Here is a 20,420-nt window from a genome sequence, read left to right as displayed (position 1 = left end):
AATTACAAGCAGTTCTCCTCCACATGACACTGCCCAGAAGACAAGCAAATTGCATCTCTTGATGGATGCCAGCTATTATATACACTGGGTTGGAAATCTCCATATAGGGAAAGAGAAACGAACAGAGGGAAGACTGAACAAAAACACCGATATGCAGAGAGAAGTTTTGATGGAAAGAGAGAGGTGGTTAATTGCTGGCAAACTCAGATTTGGCAAAACACTGCATACCATGAAATATCTGTGAATATGTAGATACTTTCACACATTCACACACATCATAATAGCTTTTAGGATAGCAAATAAAATTCATGTATCTGAAACCTAACAAATTCAAACTGTATGTGGTTTTTAACGCAGTGTAGAATCTGAAAACGGCAACTTTGTGGCAGAGAAGAAACTTAGGTCATTAATACTGCAGGTGTAAGTATATATACTAGTGTTATGCAGAGGATTTACAAAATCTGAAATACAGTATTTGACTATAACAAGATGCTCTGAGAAGTGAACACTAACATTATAAATGCTTATAAGTACACAGGAAACTCCTGATGATGCTGTTTGTTAGGAACTACAGTTCCGCACACGGCTTTGGGTCCTTGTTCGAGGAGAGGTGATGGGCAAGAGGAGGATTTGATTCTGAAAGCAAAAAGCACTGCCATCAGAAGGCTGCCGATCCCTTAAGGGATCATCCTGGGGACTGTTTTATGGTGGAGTATCAGTCCAAAAAGTCCTTTTCTAGATTCTTTCTGTAATACTGTTAGGGAAAATACGCTAGATTGATGAAATGTATGCAAGATAATGTTTACTGCTTCAGCACATTTTCATGACTCGTGTCCTGATGTGGGTTAATGTGCAATATAAAAGTTTATTAGGAAGATGACATTGCACCTGCAAAAGGTAAACATTAGTTTTTATTCTCATCCAAAGTTTTATTTTCAATAATATAGTCATTATTAATTCTTAGGAAAGTGCTTAGCACATAATGAGTCAATAGTATTTATTCATCAATTCAAGGAATAGAACAGGTTGCTGAGTAAAACAGGTTGCTGACATAAAATTGCTAAGCTGAAAAAAAAAAAGGTAAATTAATTCTCAGTGTAGAGTCACCATTTATGGGGAATATTTTCTTGAAGACATACATTCCTCGGGGCACCTGCGTGGCTCAGTAGATCATGATCTCACAGTTCGTGTGTTCAAGCTCTGCTTTGGGCTCTATCCTGACAGCTCAGAGCCTGGAGCTGCCTCAGATTCCGTGTCTCCCTCTCTCTGTCTCTGCCCCTCCACCCCTCATGCTGTCTCTCTTGCTCTCAAAAATAAATAAACATTAAAAAAATTTTTTTTAATTAAAAAGAAAAGAAGTTATACATTCCGTGTTGTTAGGGCTTTTTAATTCTGTTCTGGGTTTAGGATTTTATTATTTTAAGAAAATGATTGCACAATTCCTGTCTGAGTGAAAGAATTATAAAATTATTTCAGGCAAGAGTCCGTAAGCGAGGTGTTGTGGATTTCATTTTCATCAGAGAACTTCTAGAAAGGTTGTTGTTCTTCTGCATGTATCTTGAGATCTGTTACCGTTGAGCTGCTCCGTTCTTTTCCTCCTCAGGTGTGGAATCCATAGCATGTTCCCCTTACATTTAGCTGCCCTAAATGCTCACTCTGACTGCTGCAGAAAGCTGCTATCATCGGGTAAGTAACCCCATTACCACAGATGAGGCTTAATGTGTCCTGTAAATGAGCCAGACGGCTCTAGGTGTCTGATTAGAGTAAGTGGCTGCCTGCACTTCATGATATTCCTGACCTGGTCTGGGGACAGCTCCCAGCAGTACTTGGTGCTGTTACTGTTTGAGTGTCCGTATTCCTGCCCCAGAGTGAGAGCCTTGTCTGTTTTTCAAGTTAAAGCTTGGGTGATCCAGAGTGAGAGGCAGGAAGGGATGGCTGTAGCTTACCGGAAGTTTGTTGTAATCAGAAAAAACACCTTCGAGGCTGAAAATGGCGGATTTAACAGTGAATCTTTTCAACAAAGGAAAAAGGGCAATTCCCCACATTTTGACAGTAGAAATGTCATGTTACCTCCCCATTCTGTGGCCTCTGAAAAATCACTACAGTTCGATCCCCTTCACCTATGTTTAATTTTTATTTTTTTAAGTATGGGACTGTTTAGAACCAAGAAATTCTTTCTGGTTTGGAGCTTTGCTAATCTTTCTTATCACTGCTTCTGCCAACCTCCATGTATTAAGAAGTTCCTGGCTTTCAAAGGTGATAGAGGTCTGCAAGGCAAAGATTGTTTATGAATTAATTCAACAGACATCCCAGAGGCATTTTTTTCCTTTTAAGTGCTTTACCTATGGTTGATTCTGCTTTCACTGCTTTTGGCATGTTTAAAAATAATCCCTGCATGAAAGCATGTTTCCCAGATCTTAAACCAACTGAAAGCTAATAATACACATAAGAAAATATCTACTCCAGCATGTTAAGATTACTCCTTTGCTGTCCATGTTTTCTCCATGTGTTCTGTCTGCCTGTCTATTGCCCTACTTATCTCAAATTGGTTTCATAAATTTCTACCCTGGGATTGAAATATGGGGCTGTGGTTCACCCAGGGCTGAATGTGAAAATAAATTCTTCTAGACTTCACGGTTCTTCCTATAAAATTGCCAAGCTTGAGCAGTTACCATTCGTTTCCATGACAACCTCTTTCTGACTACAATTGCTTGCATTCTGGTTTTTCTACTAACTGATTTTTCTGTCTCTGCAATGTTTCTTGTGGTTTAACTAGGACAAAAGTATAGCATAGTATCCTTGTTTAGTAATGAGCACGTGCTGTCTGCAGGCTTTGAAATAGACACCCCAGATAAATTTGGAAGAACGTGCCTTCATGCTGCCGCTGCAGGAGGGTGAGTAGTTAGCAATTTCAGTTGTTATTTCATGACTTAACTCCTCTAATTTATCTTCATTGACTCAAGTTGTCTGTGAATCAAAGTCAATTTCTGTAGTAAGATGGGTAAAGAATCATTTCTACCAACACCAAATATCATTATCACTATTGCACTTGCAGATTAATTGTACGTTTGTTCTTCTAAAGAAAAATTGTTGGCCCATCTCATATAGAAAATCATTTTTCTTGTGTTTTCCATTCTCTTCCTTTTCCTTATTTTTTTTTAAATTGTAGGTCTTCAAGCCTTATAGAATGTGTATCTAGCTGATACTCTACCAAAAGAAAATAATTTGAGATTTGTTCCTAAGTTTTTCTTTTTTTGTTGTTGCTAGTAGATGGATGATGCGCAAGGGAATCCAAGATTGAATTAGTTCGTGTTTATTTGCAGATATTTTTGTCCTTATTTCAAAGCTGATTTTTAAGTACTTAAATGGTTAAATGTGAACAAAGGTCAAGAAAACCCAAAGGATAGGCAAGAAATGACTTAATCCTTGCCTTTTTTTTTTTTAAGTTGTAGAGAGCATGTTTTAATCAGGTACTCTTCTTCATATCAGTGGTGAAATTAAGCCTCTGATCAATATGTTATTGATATATGACCATATATTGACCAAACATGGCCTCTCTCAGATGACCTTGTTTGGGTAAGGTGTTAGTTCTTAATCAAGTTTCTTGTCCTTAAGGAGAAGCAATACCTCCCCATTTGTCATCTGTACATTATCAAAGGTATTACCTCTTTATCAGAGGTGGGTTGACTGTGAAACTTCAGGGCCTTTATTTGCATGGGTCCCTTCCAAAATCTTGTTATTTAGTTTTATATTCATAGTTATGTATTATTTTTTAAATGAATCTCCCTCTACCCAACTCCTCTCCCCAAATGAGTCTCATGAGCCACACAACTAGATCTGCCTCTGCCCTTGATCCTTTGGGTTCATTCAGTAAGAGACAGGTGCCTCCTATCAACGGGCACGCTACACAGACACATAATGGTCTCAGAAAGTTCTTATATTTGATGACAAAAACAGCTAGTTCTCTGAGAGAGGTGACTACAAAGGGTGGATGGGGGGGGCACCCTGCTCAGGGTCATCATTAATGAGATCATTTTTCATACTTAAATGATAATAAAATAGTAAATCTGAGACTACTTCTCAGCATTCCAAGTTTAAAACAATAATGGATGATTGTCTCTTTTTATGCTGACATTTGAAAAAAATATGAGACCTACACGGAAAGTGGAAACACACCATTCTGGATTCATATCTGAAATTCCTAGTAGAATTAATATTCAGCTACATGCCCTTCAATAGGAAAATTCACTTCAGTGGGTCCTTTTTTCTTTACTAAATATGATTTATTGCTTCTGCAAATGACAAAGAAGCTTTGGAAGATCACTATGCTCCATTACATCACTTTTGGCCTTTTATTTTTTGCACATTTATTTACCTATATTACAAAGACAGGGAAATGCAGCTGTTTTATTTTCCATTATGGAGAGTCTGGGTTGAAAACGATTATCACAGTGAATTCATTCTGCTGTGATAAAAGGTAACGCTTCTCCATTCTGGCTCATTGTTTAAAGGTGATGCAAAATCATCATATGTTTAAGGGGTTATTTCCCAAACCCTTGATGCTTTTGAAAGAGAATTTTAGGATAAATGATGAAACCATCACTTAAATGTTTAATCATGTAATAATAACCATGTAAAAATTAAATACCTTGGTCATGGAATTGAAAATGTTCCATCAGGCTCTTCCATGCGTTGATTTATGGAAAAAGGAATTCCAGGAACTTTAGATCCTTGCAATATTACCTTCCTCATATGTTCACGTTGTTTTTGTGTTAGCAGAATTCAAAGCTGGAACTATCATTTCATCTTGGCCCACACTTCACCAAAAACAGCTCTTTCTGAAGGTAGCCCAGCAATTGACGTCTACCATCTTAATAATGTTTTCCCTGTCTTTCTAGTAACGTGGAATGTATAAAACTCTTGCAGAGCAGCGGAGCAGATTTCCATAAAAAGGACAAGTGTGGGAGGTATGTAAACAGGGAACTCTGCTTCAAGTGCCTAAGTAAAAGGAGTGGGGAGCAATCCATCTGGAAATCATGTTATACTGAAATGGTAAACAGGGAAGCTAGCTGGGGAGATTCTGTCCTCAGAAGGAAATCCCTTTTTGTAGTGAAATACAACAAAGCAGGCACAAGCCCCCAGGAAGGCATCTCCTCTCACAGCTCTGTTTAGAAATGTCAGTTGTGTCTTCTTCCAGTTTTTTTTTTTTCCATGCATCTCTCTACCCCTCCTCTCCACATGCACCCTGGCTCTTGGAGTTGCTACAGATTTCTTCTCTTACCAACCTACCTATGGTACTCCTACCCACCCTTCCAGACTTAGGTTAAGTAACACCTCCCTCCCCTTCCCCTGATACCCTCCATACTTCACAACTGAAGCACATATCACACTGTTCTAGTGGACTCTCTGTTTTGTCTCTCCTCTTACCTGTCCATGGCTCTCCTGAGGAACAGGACTGGATCTTGTAAAATACTTATAATTTACTTTTGGGGGGATGAAAGAGGAGAAAGTCAACTAGTAAAAGAGCCCATACATTGACTTGAAAATATAAAAGAGTGGTACTTGAAAATTAATCAATAGTTCTTGAAGTAAAGTTATTCACTTTGATATAAAGTAATTCATTTGATTATTATACCCTAAATATTGGCTAGGCACACCAGATAAACTGTTAAATAATTGGGGACTAAAAATAAGTAATATAAAATAAATTGCTTCATGTTTCTGCAATGCCTTACTCTTTATAAGGTGCATGTGTTTCTTATATATTACCCATTTGGTTTTTCATGGTCTCTCTATGAGATATATGGGGATGCTTATTATCCTTTTCTAATAGATGAATAAAAGTGGCTTGGAGAAACTAAATGAGTTATACATGTAATAAATTTACATGTGCATGTAAAATTCTAGGAATTTTAGACTAGAATAGATGTTAGGGGACAGCTGCTCACAGGTCCTTATTGAAGCAAGGGTGAGCAAGCCCAGGCCCAGAGAGGGGATGTCGTTTGGTATAGCTCATGGGCATTGTTCTTCCCATTAACCTACATCCCTACCCCCAAGGGGCTTGTAGTAATGGGTGCATCCAGGGGAGAGACAGATACTTTATAAAGGTAGTTTGGGCCCAGCTTGGGGAGGTCTTCCATTCCAGACTAAGGAATCAAGGCTTTGCTCAGTGGAGAGGACCGATGGCTTTAGAACAGGATGTCGTATGTGGGTATTGGACCTTAGAAAATCCAGTTCTTCATTCATACCAATTAGAAATAGATAGAAATTTGATTAGAGCTAAGGAGGCCAATAGGGATGGTATTGTAATAGTCTGAAAGAGCAGTAATGTAGATCTGAACCAGGATAGGCACTAAGAATGGAAAGAAAGGATAGATCCTCAGGTAGGTGGCCGTGTCTGAAGCCACTGTCTTTGTATCCTCAGCTCCAATGTATAAATTCAAATGAAGGCATGTCCCTTGGCATCCACACTCTGAGAGCTGAAGAGCTTTCCCCACTCCCAGGAATAAGGCTGTCAGTGCTAATGCTGATGATGGTGGGGGGGAGGTCTGTTTTTCAGACTGAATGAAGTAAGAAATTGCTCTTTGTTTTTCAGGACGCCTTTGCACTATGCAGCTGCAAATTGTCATTTCCATTGTATTGAGACATTAGTGACCACAGGGGCCAACGTTAATGAAACAGATGACTGGGGACGGACAGCTTTGCACTATGCTGCTGCATCAGACATGGATAGAAAGTAAAAACAGCCTTGCTCAAATTTACTTTGGGGGTATGGCTACAGGGGGAGGGTTTACTCAGTTTTCTTCATACTGCCTCATGGAAACTGTGAGTGAAGAATCTCCCTCATCCAGGGCCAGAGGAGTTAGAATTGCCTCATCCCTAATCCCAGTCTTCCCATTCTGCTCTCTTTATGTTTGATTATTACGTGTCACTGCCCAATTATTTCTCTTCTCTCGTCTTTGGGTTGAATGCCAAGTGGAGCTGTCAAGCCCATGTTTTCAGTTCATTCGAGATCAGCTGTGATTTATTTTGTCATATACTGCAGTTGCCATCATCACCACTTAAATGCTTCATTGGCTCTCAAACTTACATTCGCTAATAAATACATCACATGTCAAAAATATCCATCCATGTATAATCCCAATAGCCTTCAAATCCAGCGTTGGTATGTGTAAAATTGGCACTCTTTCCAAACCTGGGCAAGAATGCTCTATCAGGAGCTGGAGAGAGGAAGCTGGAAGCCCTGGAGATGTTTGGATTCTAGGTGTCCAGGGATGAAAAGCAGAAGTGAACCAGGTCAGGTGAAATGGTGTGAGAGGTGCCCACAGCTTATGAGATTGTTCTCAAAGACTTGAGGACCAGGGCCTCCTTCAGAGGAATGCTTTTTGGTGACCCTGTTTGGAGAACTATTGACTTACTTGCCACTCTGTGTTACGGAATTGATTCTGGGTCAGTGCTAAATTCTATTCGTATACATCAGTGGCTTTTAAATATTTTACACAGTGACCCACGGTAAGAAATACATTTGATGTCATGACCCAGTATATGTACTCAAATATATAGGTTTTAAATACCTATATGTCTATGTAGATGTGTGTGTGTGTGTGTGTGTGTGTGTGTAAAAAGGAGGCAGAATTTCATAAAACCATATTTACTTTTACTATGTGTGATGATTCTGATATTTTCTCTTTTATCTTGTTAAAAAAAACCCTAATTACTGCAGTCTACTAAATTAATTTCATAATTCCATAATGGATTATAATCCATATTTCCAGTTTGGGAAACACTATTTTTCTTTTTATGTTTACATAATATTGGCAAATCTGATGTCCCTACACTCTGGATCCCGTAGACCCATAGGTTATTAATTCGACAAACATTTATTGAGACGTTACTACATAGCAGGCTCTATGCTGCTCACTCAGAAAAGAATGTGGGAGCAAGTACCCTTCAATGTTAAAGCTGAGAAAGGAATCCTATGTGATGAAGAATTTCTCTGTCAGTTGAAGAGTGACTAGAACCCCATTCCTGGATAAGTGAGATGCTGAATTGACAAGGAGGCAACAAGGAATGTGGTGGGAGTCGTCAGGAAGGTCTAAGCTAAATTGCCTCCTATTTACTTGGGGAGTTTAGGATATTTATAGAGGGGAGGACGACTTGATTGTTGTCTTACTCACTGAAACCAGGGTGGAAATTCTAGGAAAGTTATGTTCTCAGTTGGGTTTCTTGGGAGAGAATAGATTTACTGGATGGCCTTTAAGAGAACCACGTAGATCCTCAGTGAAAATCAGGAGTGCTTATTTCTTTTGGGTTGGGGGAGAAGTTGTTGAGATAGAAGTTGTACCAAAATCACTAGCAGCTTTGCCATTAAAACAAATAATTGTAATTTTTTTTCTTTCCCTTATGTTGAGAAGTAAGACTATCTTAGGAAATGCCCATGAAAATTCAGAAGAACTTGAAAGAGCCAGAGAGCTGAAGGAAAAGGAAGCCGCATTGTAAGTTTCTTCTCAGCTTAAAGCACAAGTTGTAATTACTGATGCTTGTCTGCTTTTCTGGGTTGTCACGTAGGGCAGCCCTTGCTATTCTAGGGTTTGATTTGGGATATTGAGGAAGCGATATGGGCTTGTCTTTAGTGAAGAGGAAATGGTTCTTTTAATATATCCCTTAATTATGTTATTTTTACACAAGGAACTCTTCCTAAAATTGAACCCTTTGCCAAGACCATCACTGTGATTGGTCAGTAGTTTTTAGGAACAGGTGTCTTAAATATCATTTTTGACTGCCATGCATCATATGCCTCAGGGGACACATTAAGCCTCCTCTCAGGCCATCGGCTCTCCTTTAATGACCTGGGGGTAACTATTTACCAGGTTCTATAAATAAATGTTTTGAAATTTCAGCGTGCAATACTGTGGTTGTGTTCTCCCTCCCCTCCCCAACCCACAAACATCAGCTCACAAACAGTCCTTCACTCTTTCCCACAACTTCTCCTGCCCCACCTCATCCCACCTCTCTCTCTGGCTTCTGACAGAGACTTAGCTAGTACTGTGACAAGGGCCAGAGTCCCTGCCATCACCCAGGGGGGTTGATGCACAGGAAGCTGTAATGCCTCATCCTCTGAGAGTCCTTGTGCAACAAAGCAGAGTGTGAAGGTTGTGCTCTGCTCAGTGCAGTAGCCAGCGTGTCGCTGGTGTTCAGTGACTGTTTGTTAAACAGCTGAACAAAGGAATGATTGCTGCCCACACTTTGTGTCCCGCCTCCTTGAAACTAGTGGATACAGTTCTCTTAAGAGTCTGCACCCACACAGTTCCTAACTTGTTTATTCTCTTCTCCAGTTGTCAGAAGAACCAATTTCTTTGTGACCTGAAGGCTTGTGTCCCCTCTAGGGTCTTCCCACTGTCCACTGGGCTGTCCTCCCAGGTCCAGACTATTGTGGAAGAGAAGTTAGAAAGTGTGGCCCTGATACAGGTTGTGGGATGTAACTTGGGCTGTTACTGGGGTGGGGACAGGAAACATAGCCATGAGTAAAGTAGAATGACCAAGGTTTTGCCCTAATATTCCAAACTTAATGATATTCAAAGACTGTAGAATTTTAAGCCACATCAGCCAGCGCCCCCTTCTCCAGTGAAATCGTGCCAAGAACAGCCCTCTTACCCTCTTACGGCTGATGGAGAGGGAAAAAGCAGGACAGGCAGGGGAGGCAGGGAACCAGGCTTCCTGAGAGCTCTTCCGAGCAGAGAGGCTACATCTCTCATCCAGATACATCTCTGACTTAATGTGCAGGTCTTGATTTTGCAGCGCAGGTGCCCAAAGTGGTAGCCACAGCCCTGGGAGGAGAAGAGATAAGCATCCCCAGTTAAAACTGGAATGTATTGGGGCGCCTGGGTGGCTCAGTCGGTTGAGCGTCCGACTTCGGCTCAGGTCACGATCTCATGGTCTGTGAGTTCGAGCCCCGCATCAGGCTCTGGGCTGATGGCTCAGAGCCTGGAGCCTGCTTCCGGTTCTGTGTCTCCCTCTCTCTGACCCTCCCCCGTTCATGCTCTGTCTCTGTCTCAAAAATAAATAAACGTTAAAAAAAATTTAAAAAAAAAAGTGGAATGTATTTTCCCTTGGAAACGATATGGAGAATATTCAAATTCTACAGTGCTGTTGTCTTTTCAAATCACACTGCTGGTAGTATAGTTCAGCTATATCCTGGGGTAAATGACACTTTGGGAGCAATTCCAAGTGTTTTCCGAATTACGTATTAAATCCGCCAACTGGTTTTTTACAATGTGACTCTTTCAGGATCTGGGGGTTGTGAATCCACTAGAACCCTTTTCCTATTGAATGATTTTATTTCAAGAGCCAAATTCTATTTAAAATGAGTCATACCTGGGATCCTGTCCATGGACATTTAATTGCCAAAATAAAAAAAGACTTCCTTTTAAGGTACAAATCACCAAAGACAGAATGATATCAGAACTCCAATAATAGTTTGATTTATTATGGAGCATTTGGTGGATAAATCAGGTAACTTGTAGATATTTGGTGTAAAAAATTTGTGTCTTTTATCAGTTTTTCTAGAAATTAAAATATCTGTGTTAATCGTCTCTATGTGTGACTTATTTACTCCTTTTGCCTTATGCCAAAAGATAGGTAAGTGTTTGAGTCACAGGATGATGTATGGAAGTGTTGAATTATTGTATTGTACACCTGAAATTAATATAACATGGTATGTGAACTAACTGGAATTAAAATAAAAACTTTAAAAAAATTAGAACCAAAAATAAAGTGTTTGAGGAAACAATAGGCATTTTCCCTTGGATGGTCTTATTTAATGCACATGCTTCCATTGCATATTTTGATGTAAGTATAATTTGAGCATTTGAGAATTTTGATTTGAGTATGAAATTGAATCAGCTTGACCTTGTAGAGGACACATTTGTCCCACTGCCACGGATATAAAACTGAAATTATGGAGTGGTGCTTCCTGACTGCTTATTCCCTCTTTGACCAGAAGACCTTGAACAGAATTCCTACATCCCCCGGCACTTGTGTCCTGGGCTTTGGGGCATTTCAGCCAAGTCGGAGCCACATCACACCCCTACCTCCAACCCATTGTAAAGATTGTGGCTCTTTTAGAAAAATTATAATTCTTTCCGAAAAGGCTTTCTAAGTTTATTATTAATTATTTTGTTCTAGTCTATACATAATGATGCAATTTAAGCATCTTTCTTCAGATGTGGTTACTGAGTTAATCTTTTATATTTTTTAAGTGTTTGCCCGCTCCTTTAATCTTTTTATTATTTGGGCGATTCTTAAGTTCTTTTGCTGTTGTTAATTTCTTATTCTTCCTAATTTTCATTTTCTAACCTTTGGATTGATGGTAGTCTCCAATAGCAAGGTTAAAAGTAGATCCCTCTCTCTTGCTGTAATGGCCTGACCACTTCTTTGTTACACTTGAGAGCTCATCTTTTGAACGTGGAACTCAAAAACTCATTACTCAGTAATCCTGATGACAGACAGGTTCTGTACTTTAAGGTGAAAAGGAAAAAGAGACTTAATTATTCTTTATTATGCTAAGTGAAGTAAGTCAGAGAAAGACAAATATCACATAATTTCACTTATGTGTGGAATTGAAACAACAAAACAGGTGAACAAACAAACATAACCAGACACAGACCACAGACTCATAAGTACAGAGAACAAACTGGTGGTTGCCAGAGCATAGGGGCAGAAGAATGGGCAAAATAGGTAAAGGGGATTAGAGATACAAATTTCCAGTTGTAAAATAAATAAGTCATGGAGATGAAAAGTGCAGCACAGGGAATCAATAATATTGTAGTAACATTGGTGACAGACGGCAGCTACACTTGCTGTGGTGAGCACAGCATAATGTATAGAATTGCTGAATCACAATGTTGTACACCTGAAACTAATATAAAATTGTATGCAAACTATAAAAACAAAACCAAACATCAATGCAGGAAGAGACAAATGGATTATTGTAACAGAACAGAGTCCAGAAATGAGCCCATGTGTGGATAAATACGCAATAATTGATAATGACATTAAAACAACTCAGTGAGGAGGGGATAGTACTTTCAATAAATTGAGGTGGGGGACGGTACTTAACTACCCTCTTGTTCCTAAAGCTTTTCCTGAATTCTAGAATGGCTATTTTAAGCTGAAGTAAAGATGGATACAGAAAACACGAACAAGTAAAACTTTTAATACATAAACCTTCATTGCTGTAGGATATTTTTAAAAGTTTATTTATTTTGAGAGAGAGAGAGGGGGGAACAGAGAGGGGGAGAGATGGAATCCCAAGCAGGCTCTGCACTGACAGTGCAGGGCTCAAACTCATGAACTGTGAGATCATGGCCTGAGTCAAGATCAAGAGTTAGAAGCATAACCGACTGAGCCACCCAGGCACCCCGTTCCTGTAGGACTTTTAAAGAAACACTTAAATTCACAAAGTGCTTTGTGGAACATTTATAATAGGAGAATATTTACATTAATTATAACTTTTACTCTAGAGATGTTTTCTAAAATAACACCCCATTTTTATACTTGCAGATGTCTAGAGTTTCTGCTTCAAAATGATGCAAACCCATCTATCCGGGACAAAGAAGGTTACAATAGCATACATTATGCTGCTGCCTATGGCCACAGACAATGTCTGGAATTGGTAAGCTGTTCTGTCTTGTTTTGTTTCCTCTAACACACACACACACACACACACCACACCACACACAGACCCAACCCTGAAAATGCTGGTCTTAATCTCTCACAAATGCCCTCACTGCCTAATTAAGTCCCCACTAGAAATCACCTTGAAGATATTCTGTGGTAAATGATTATATGTTTACTTTACAACAGGTAGATCTCATTGTTTCATTTCTGTGCATCCTAATCTCACAGCTACTGCTTTTCCATATTAACTTGGACTAGGAATGTTAGACCTCTGTATGGACAGTTTGTATTTTAAAGATAATTTGGATGTATCAAAAAGGTTCAGTATATATTTCCAGTCACACTTATCACCCTATGTGTTGTAAGATGACTTAGATAGCTGCTAGGCATATGGGTTTGTCGTGGTCCCACATCTGTAGTCTAGAGAGAGAAATTGACAAGGGCTCAACAGCAAAATTTATTGGAATTTCCAAACTGCCCCAAATTTCAAACCTGCAGCTATCGAAAAACACCTGGGGTTTTGGAGTCAGAAATTCTTCCACTGGTATAGGTCATCAGACACAAACTTAAATGACCACAGGGACAGAAATGGAAAGTAAGCCAGTGAAGTGAGCCCAGGTGTAGAGCAATAGGGAGCAGTGGGGACTGTGGCCAGTAGGACATGTTATGTCTAAAGGGAGAAACAGCCAGTCAGCTCCAGTGGGTGAGATCAGGTGGTAATTCATACTCAGGGATGAACTTCAGTGTTTCAAGGAAAGCTAGAAATGTAGACTTTTTATGTGAAATTTCCTATTTCAAAAACACTGGGTGGACCAGGAAGAAAACCTACAGATTTGTGGTTAAATCCTGGCTGCCGGCCACCATTTGTCATCTCCTGAGCATCGCCCATGGGTCAGCTTCACTAGGACGCATGGGGCATCCCAAACTCACTATCTTTGGTCCGTTGGTAGGTGCCACCTTCCTCAGTGGACTCCAAGTCTTTTCCTTGTCTTTTTAAAAGGAGTAGTCCTGGGGAGACTGGGTGGCTCAGTCGGTTAAGCAACCAACTTCAGCTCAGGTCATGATCTCCCAGTTTGTGAGTTCGAGCCCTACATCGGGCTCTGGGCTGACAGCTTGGAACCTGGAGCCTGCTTTGGATTCTGTGTCTTCCTCCCTCTCTCTGCCCCTCCCTGCTCATGTTCTGTCTCTCTCTCTCCTTCAAAAACAAATAAACGTTTTTTTAATTAAATAAATACATAAATAAATGGAGTAGTCCTACTTTTCAGAGTTATTGGGGAGATATGTTTGAGAAAACACTTGTACTTTATCAACTGCACAATCTATTAAGGAAGGCCTGAGGCGGAAAGCCAGCAAGCAGTTGTGTCAGTGCCTCCATAGAAATGACTGAATGATGTTCTAGCTGGTTCCTTTACCTTTGACCTTGCTGCCAGATTTAAGTGGTTCCACTTAGGGTCATTCTTACTATATTTCTCTTAACCGTGAATGTGGGGAAATGTTCATAAACATTTGAAAATAGAGAGGTGATTATTCTGGTGTTGGTAGGTGTGGCATTTATTGGTGAATTATATCTACCATCATCATTCTTGAAGACTTCTAAGTCTCCTTTCCTGAGGTTCTTGTGGTTTCTGAAGACTTCCTTGTTTGACCTTGAAGGTGTCATTTTCCCCCTACTCCTGATTCTGTTATAGCTCCCCTTCCAGTTACAGAGGCTGCAAACGAATTACCCCAAAATTAGTGGCTTAAAACAACAGCAATTATTTAATATCTCTTATTGATCAGGAATTCAGGGGTGGCTGAGCTGAGTAGTTATTGTTAAAGGTATCCTATGAGATTACAGACAATGTCTGAGGCTCGGATAATCTCAAACGCTTCTTCACTCATGTCAGTTACCTGGCTTGTAAGATTTAAATAGCTTCTGGGGGGCTTCTTTCTGTGGTTTTCTCTAGCATGGTGGTTTCAGAATAGCTGGATATCTTACGTGGTAGCTCAGGGATCAAAAGGAGTGATCCGGAAGATCACTTCAGGGATCCAGAAGAGAGTGGGAGAGAGTCAGTGTGAGAATGAATGAGAGAAAGACAGTATCAGTCTTAATGATCTAGCCTTGAAGGTCACACAGGGTTACCCTAGAGAGGAGAAGTAGACTCCACCTTTCAAAGGGAAGAGTGTCAAAGGATTTATAGACATATTTTAAAACCATCCAGTTTCCTAGGAAGATGTAGAAAGCCAATGATTTCATAGCCTTCTGTAAGATGGACTTTAATGGAGAACCACAAGTGGCCAAGGGGCAATCCTTTATCTTATAGATGGGCAAACCAAACCACAGGGCATTAACTGGTTTGTGCCAAAGACATAGCCCTGGTCAGTGGAAGAAGCAGTCTCATGAATCAGGATTCCTGATTTAAAAAACAAAAAGTATTTTCTATACCATGCTGCTTTCCGTTGCAGGGCAAAGCTCTACCACCACCCAAGCCTTTTCAGCATAGAGCAAAAGCTTGGAAGGAACTGGTTAAGATGTAAGACAGGGTCACTTCTGCCTCCCAACACCAGCATTGCTGTGGAAGTTGATCTAGACCTATCACCATATAGGGCTCTATGTTTAGGTCCCATATAAGAAAGGCTCCTCCCAAAGTTTGTACGTGTGTGTGTCTGTGTGTTTAGTAATCAGTGGCAGAGAGTGAAGGCTTACTATTGTTACTACCCGTCATAAGCCTGCATTCCAAAATGTACTTAAGACACAGCTGTCTTTAATTGGTCTTCTCTATGAAAACCACATGTCATAACTGGACATACAAACTTTTATTACAAAGTTATTATAGTCTTAATAACTTTGCTGTTTTAAAGTACTTTGAGGAGTTATCTTTAATCCCATAGCATGAGTAACTCTGAGAATGATTGTTCTGTTACATTTTCTTTCTATGTAAATAATATATTGCATATTACTTTCATTTTTCAGGAAAGCCATTTCAGGGCCACTATTTCTGTTATCCAACAAAAACATTTTCTGTCCCTAAGAAGGTTTTGCAAGTTCTGTCTAATAATGAAATTACCCCTTGATTATATCGAAACTTGCCCTATGTGATTTACAAAGAAATGATTATTCTTGGCAATTTTAAGACATTCAAAAGTGGGTAGGGAAAGTATTCAGTGGTCTTAATTTGTACTGTCAGCTGAGAAAGCCAGACTATCAATATAAATTGGTAGAAAGGTCATCATTGTTTGCTTTCAGGAAAGGACCTCAGTGGGTTATTTATAACACAGACAGGATAAAAATTCTCCTCATAACTCTGAATGATTGTGGTTGTATGGAACATTCTGTATATTTCCATTTTGGAATGCATCCTCCAATTCCTCTTGGGGTGTGGTTCAACTAAGCAGAGATCCTAAGCAAGCTATCAACATTCTTGTACCTGCTCCCTCCCACTCAACACACAGTCCTGAGCTCTCCCCTAGGACCAGCATCATAGAGCCAGACCACTGCAGGCATCTTAGCCATACTGCTGGCTCGCAGCACTGTGAACAGATTTGGGAGTGGCTGAGACCACCATTAATGGCATTTACTACATGTTCGTCACATGCCAGGAATGCCATTTAATTATTTTTTCTTTCAGTTTTATTGAGATATATTTGACAACGACATATTAGGTTAAGGTATACGGGATAATGACTTGACTTACATGTATCGTGAAATAATTACCACAATAAGTTTAGTTAACATCCATTACCTCATATAGATACACACACACACACACACACACACAAAAGAAAAGAAAAGAAAAAAAAAGAAAAGAAAAGAAAAGAAAAAGAAAAGGAAGTGTTTTTTTCCCTTGTGATGAGAATAAGGCTTGTTCTTTTAAAAAAAATTTTTTTTAATGTTTATTTATTTTTGAAAGAGAGAGAGAGTGGGGGAGGGTCAGAGAAAGGGGGCACGGAAGATCCAAAGCAGGCTGTGCACTGACAGCAGTAAGCCTGATGCAGGGCTCGAACTCACAAACCGTGAGATCATGACCTGAGCCAAAGTCGGATGCTCAACCAACTGAGCCACCCAGGCACCCCAGGCTTGTTCTTGATACAAGAAGTAGGGTTTTTGAAGGGCACCTTTTCTAATTTATACTCCCTGTCTCTTTCTCTAGGACTACAATACCCTCAAATTCCTTAAAAGCCCCATTTCTTTGGGTGCTAGATATTAGGAAAGTAAACCACCTCACCAGTATGCTAGGTAAGGTACATTCCTCAGACTCACCACTGCCATGCCAGTCTGCTCCCTCATCTCACCACACAAACACCCCTGTCCTCCAGGGGGGCGGGGGATCCTTTTAACAAATCGATCCTGACTGTGCCAGCTGCTAGAATTACGCCAGTGAAAGACATGTTTCTAGTAGCCCTGAATGGCTTACTTGAGCCTCACAGCAGGAAGTATGCAGGGAATCATTTCTTTATGTCTCATTGCCTAGCCTATGTTTCTGGCCTGTGGAAGGAGTGGAGCAAATCAGTATTCATAGCCCCTGAACCTCTCCTGTGAGACCAGGGCCTTAGTCCTTTGGGAGCCGGTGTAGCATTGAGGAGGGTGGGTGGCCTTCGGAGCCAGCTGATTAGTAAGGTTGGTAACATTTGTCTTTCACCTCTCTTCTCATCTAGATGAGCAATTATTGTGATTATGCATATCATTAAATATGTATCATTAATTTTGATGCAGATTTTACTTGACTCTGACATTTAACTTGGTATGGGCTTACTTGGCATTCATGGTTCATGGCTCCTGTCTGTGATCATAAGCTTAGAATTTATAAACCATACTTTGTGTTCAGCCTATTTTGCTGTAATCAAAAGGGAACAGAAATTATTTTAGTCATTTTCATTCTACTTCCCTCATATAAAGTTATATGGAATTCATTCCTTGAGCAAACAACTTCTAGAAAGTAGTATGAACTCCTTAGCCTTGGTAGAATAGCCAAGGCTCGGGATTCTGCCAAGTTTGCCTACTTAGGCCAGTGTTCTCAGCTGGTTGTGATAAAAAACGTATGTACTATGGGTACAAGCAAAAATCTCCCCACAAACACATGCTGAGAGCTGTGATAAGTCATAATCAATTGAGCTCAAAATATCAAAGCAGAATGGAAGAGACTTGGGTAATAAAGCATCTCATGTCTGAATACAACTTATGTCTGAGCGGAGGAAGGGAGTTGGCAAAGGAGAGCCCTGTGCCTCCCCTTTCTTGGAATGCATCTTACTAGCTCTGAAGGGAAAAATTTCAGAATCATGCCCCTATTTGGAATTTGTGAGTTTATATTGGCGTGCTGCTTTTCTTTTATAGTATTAAAGATTTGTCTGCGAACATAAAGATCTTTGTGGCTTTGTTATTGAAATGGAAAAATGTATGTGCCAATATAATTACGTAAATTGCCTGCAGAAATTTAGAAAGATTGTTTGAAAACTCCAGGCCTGTGATTAAATTCAGTCCGAGATTATACCATGCCAAATTACTTGGAATTTGGCTCCTTCCCTGGGACCTTCGCCTCCTTTCACTGTTACAAGCTAACTTGAACTTCAACTGTGAGAGTCTGTGGGGGTGACAGACGCCCCTACATGTCTCTCCAAGGAGTTTCTGGGATTCTCTGAAGATAAGTATATCTTGGGCAACTGAACTCTGAAATTATGCTGCTTTGAGATAAACTACTTAATGTTTTGGTTGGTTCTTGCGTTTATCACAGGACCTTAAGAAACCATTACTACATGGCTCTGTATAAGATGTACTTACATTGGCAATGTCTAATTAAGCTTCTGAAGGCTGAGAAAGCAGTGAAAAAGAGGAAGGTTACAAGCAGTCATCTAAATATGAGAAGATGAAAAACCAGCAAACATGAACCCCAGCCCCAAACAAGTCCCTGATGGTGTTTTTCTGCCCCCAGAGGTGCATGTCAGAGATGTACCTGGAGGTGTATATGACCTCCCAGCAAGAAGACTTCCAATGGGCAGAGGAGACCTCAACAATGCTGGTCTTGTTTTTTTCTCCTAATTTAGTTGAAGAGAAACATAAAATCTTATGAGGAACTCTCAGGGAGGGAATGGAGGGGTGGGCACAGATCTTTTGATGCCACTGGCAGCCTCCTGGGCTAGCAATATAAATGTAAAAACTCACAAAATTTGAATCAGAATGTGACATGAATCTGTATTCAGAAGAGTGGAATAGACAGTATTTTATGGCACAGTGTTTCATTTATTTCTTTGTAATACAGCAGAATTTTTTTGTGTGTCTTTACTGTGAATGAATTTGGCAATCGATGAAGGAATCATTCAACCAGGTGTATGTCCCAGGAAAGTGGGGCATTTCATTTCATTTCATGGGGCACATGACATTTCACATTTCAAAGTGAAATACAAGTGTTCCAACCCATGGCCTCCTTCCCCATTTAAGAAGTTGGAGATCCGAGAACAGATTTCTTTGGAGACAGGTCTGCTATGAATCCCACTGCTGCTCCCCTCCCACCATAGCAGAGGCTAAGGATGATTTCACCTGACCCCAAGCCCAGTCACAGAAGCTTCAAGGAGATTGCTTGGATCCCTGATATGTGTTCCATGAAATTTAGGGGCCGGTAGACTGGCATATGATAAATCTGAAGACTAAATAGCTCTGACCAGAGCTTGCTTGCCAGAAGTTAAATAAAAAGAGGTCTGTGTTTGAGAAATACTCCATCCCCACCAATGATGGGTCAGAAGTGTATATTTCCTAGTGTCCAAATGTGAGCCATGGGCCACAGCCGGGTTGGCATTCTCCTAGATCCTATTCAAGAGTGAGGAGACACAGGCTGCCTGGAGAGGAACGTGAGCTATCAGCAGAGAGGTGCATTCATATGGGGAGAGGGAACTGCAGGTGAGAGGTCCCAGGAATGGGGGTGTTGCTGGAGAACCTACATAAGCATCCCAGAGAGACAAGTTTAAACATCTGACCTGGACAGAGAATGTCACTGCCAGAAGGGTGCCAGTCGGTCAGACCATGGTCCGTGTCCCCTTCTGTGTCCTCCTTTCCCCAACTCTTCTAGTCCTGGAGGAGGCAGAGGCAGACAATGAGGGTAAAGGAGGAGAAGGAGCCTGAGGCTGGGGAACAGAGAGAAGTCAGTCTTGTCTCCTTCCTCCCCCACTGCAGCCTATGTGGGAGGCATAGAGAAGCTTCAACATTAAACAGCATTCAGTTTGTGATTACTACACTAGAGTAGGTGTACTACTTACTGATACGAACTTACACTTGTAACTAAAGTGCCTGAGGAACTTTTTGTTATTGGCTAGAGATTTTATCTGGTAGCAGGAAAAGGTAGCAGGAAAAGAAGTAGCTCCATAAAGGAGATTAGACCTGGTGTGGGGAGAAGGAGAATTAAGTTCGTGTTTGATTATATCCCATGGCTCACTGGTTCAGTACAAAGTCACACACTTAGAATCATTGTTTTAGGAAAGATGAATGCCCAGCTGTAAGGTAGAATAAACAATTATCCTTTAAATGTATGTGGATTTAAATATCAACTGGGTAAGACAGAGGTTTTAGTAATCCCACACACTTATCAGGTGCCCAAAATTGTGGAACAAATTAAAAACACTTATGAATGATTAAGCTTGACTTAGTGATAAAACTTAAATGCTATTTTATAACTATTATGATAACTGTCCTGTTAGTTAGGAAGGTATTTCATAGACACAGGTGAGAGAAGAAATGAAAATTTACTTTTCTGTGGTTTGGCCTTTTCTTTAGATTT

At 40.2% G+C, this 20,420-nt stretch overlaps 1 protein-coding gene across 10 annotated transcripts in view; it reads left to right on the top strand.

Annotated features, from left to right (window-relative positions):
• Positions 1–20,420, top strand: part of ANKRD44 (ankyrin repeat domain 44) — a 329,152-nt gene that overhangs the window by 216,496 nt on the left and 92,236 nt on the right. For 3 of the 10 annotated variants that reach the window (XM_086719206.1, XM_086719208.1, XM_086719201.1), the window contains exons 11-16: positions 1,604–1,686; positions 2,777–2,894; positions 4,899–4,967; positions 6,596–6,736; positions 8,415–8,495; positions 12,562–12,673. In XM_086719206.1, coding sequence (XP_086575332.1) covers positions 1,604–1,686; positions 2,777–2,894; positions 4,899–4,967; positions 6,596–6,736; positions 8,415–8,495; positions 12,562–12,673 — 604 coding nt within the window. Of the gene's footprint in view, positions 1–1,603; positions 1,687–2,776; positions 2,895–4,898; positions 4,968–6,595; positions 6,737–8,411; positions 8,496–12,561; positions 12,674–20,420 lie in introns of all 10 variants that reach the window. The other 7 variants (XM_086719211.1, XM_086719205.1, XM_086719204.1 and 4 more) reach the window with 3 other exon arrangements.

Source organism: Puma concolor, chromosome C1, assembly GCF_028749965.1.
Source record: "Puma concolor isolate L17-30 chromosome C1, mPumCon1.1.hap2, whole genome shotgun sequence".
Lineage (NCBI taxonomy): Eukaryota > Metazoa > Chordata > Mammalia > Carnivora > Felidae > Puma > Puma concolor.
This window is presented reverse-complemented; position numbering and strand designations above follow the sequence as displayed.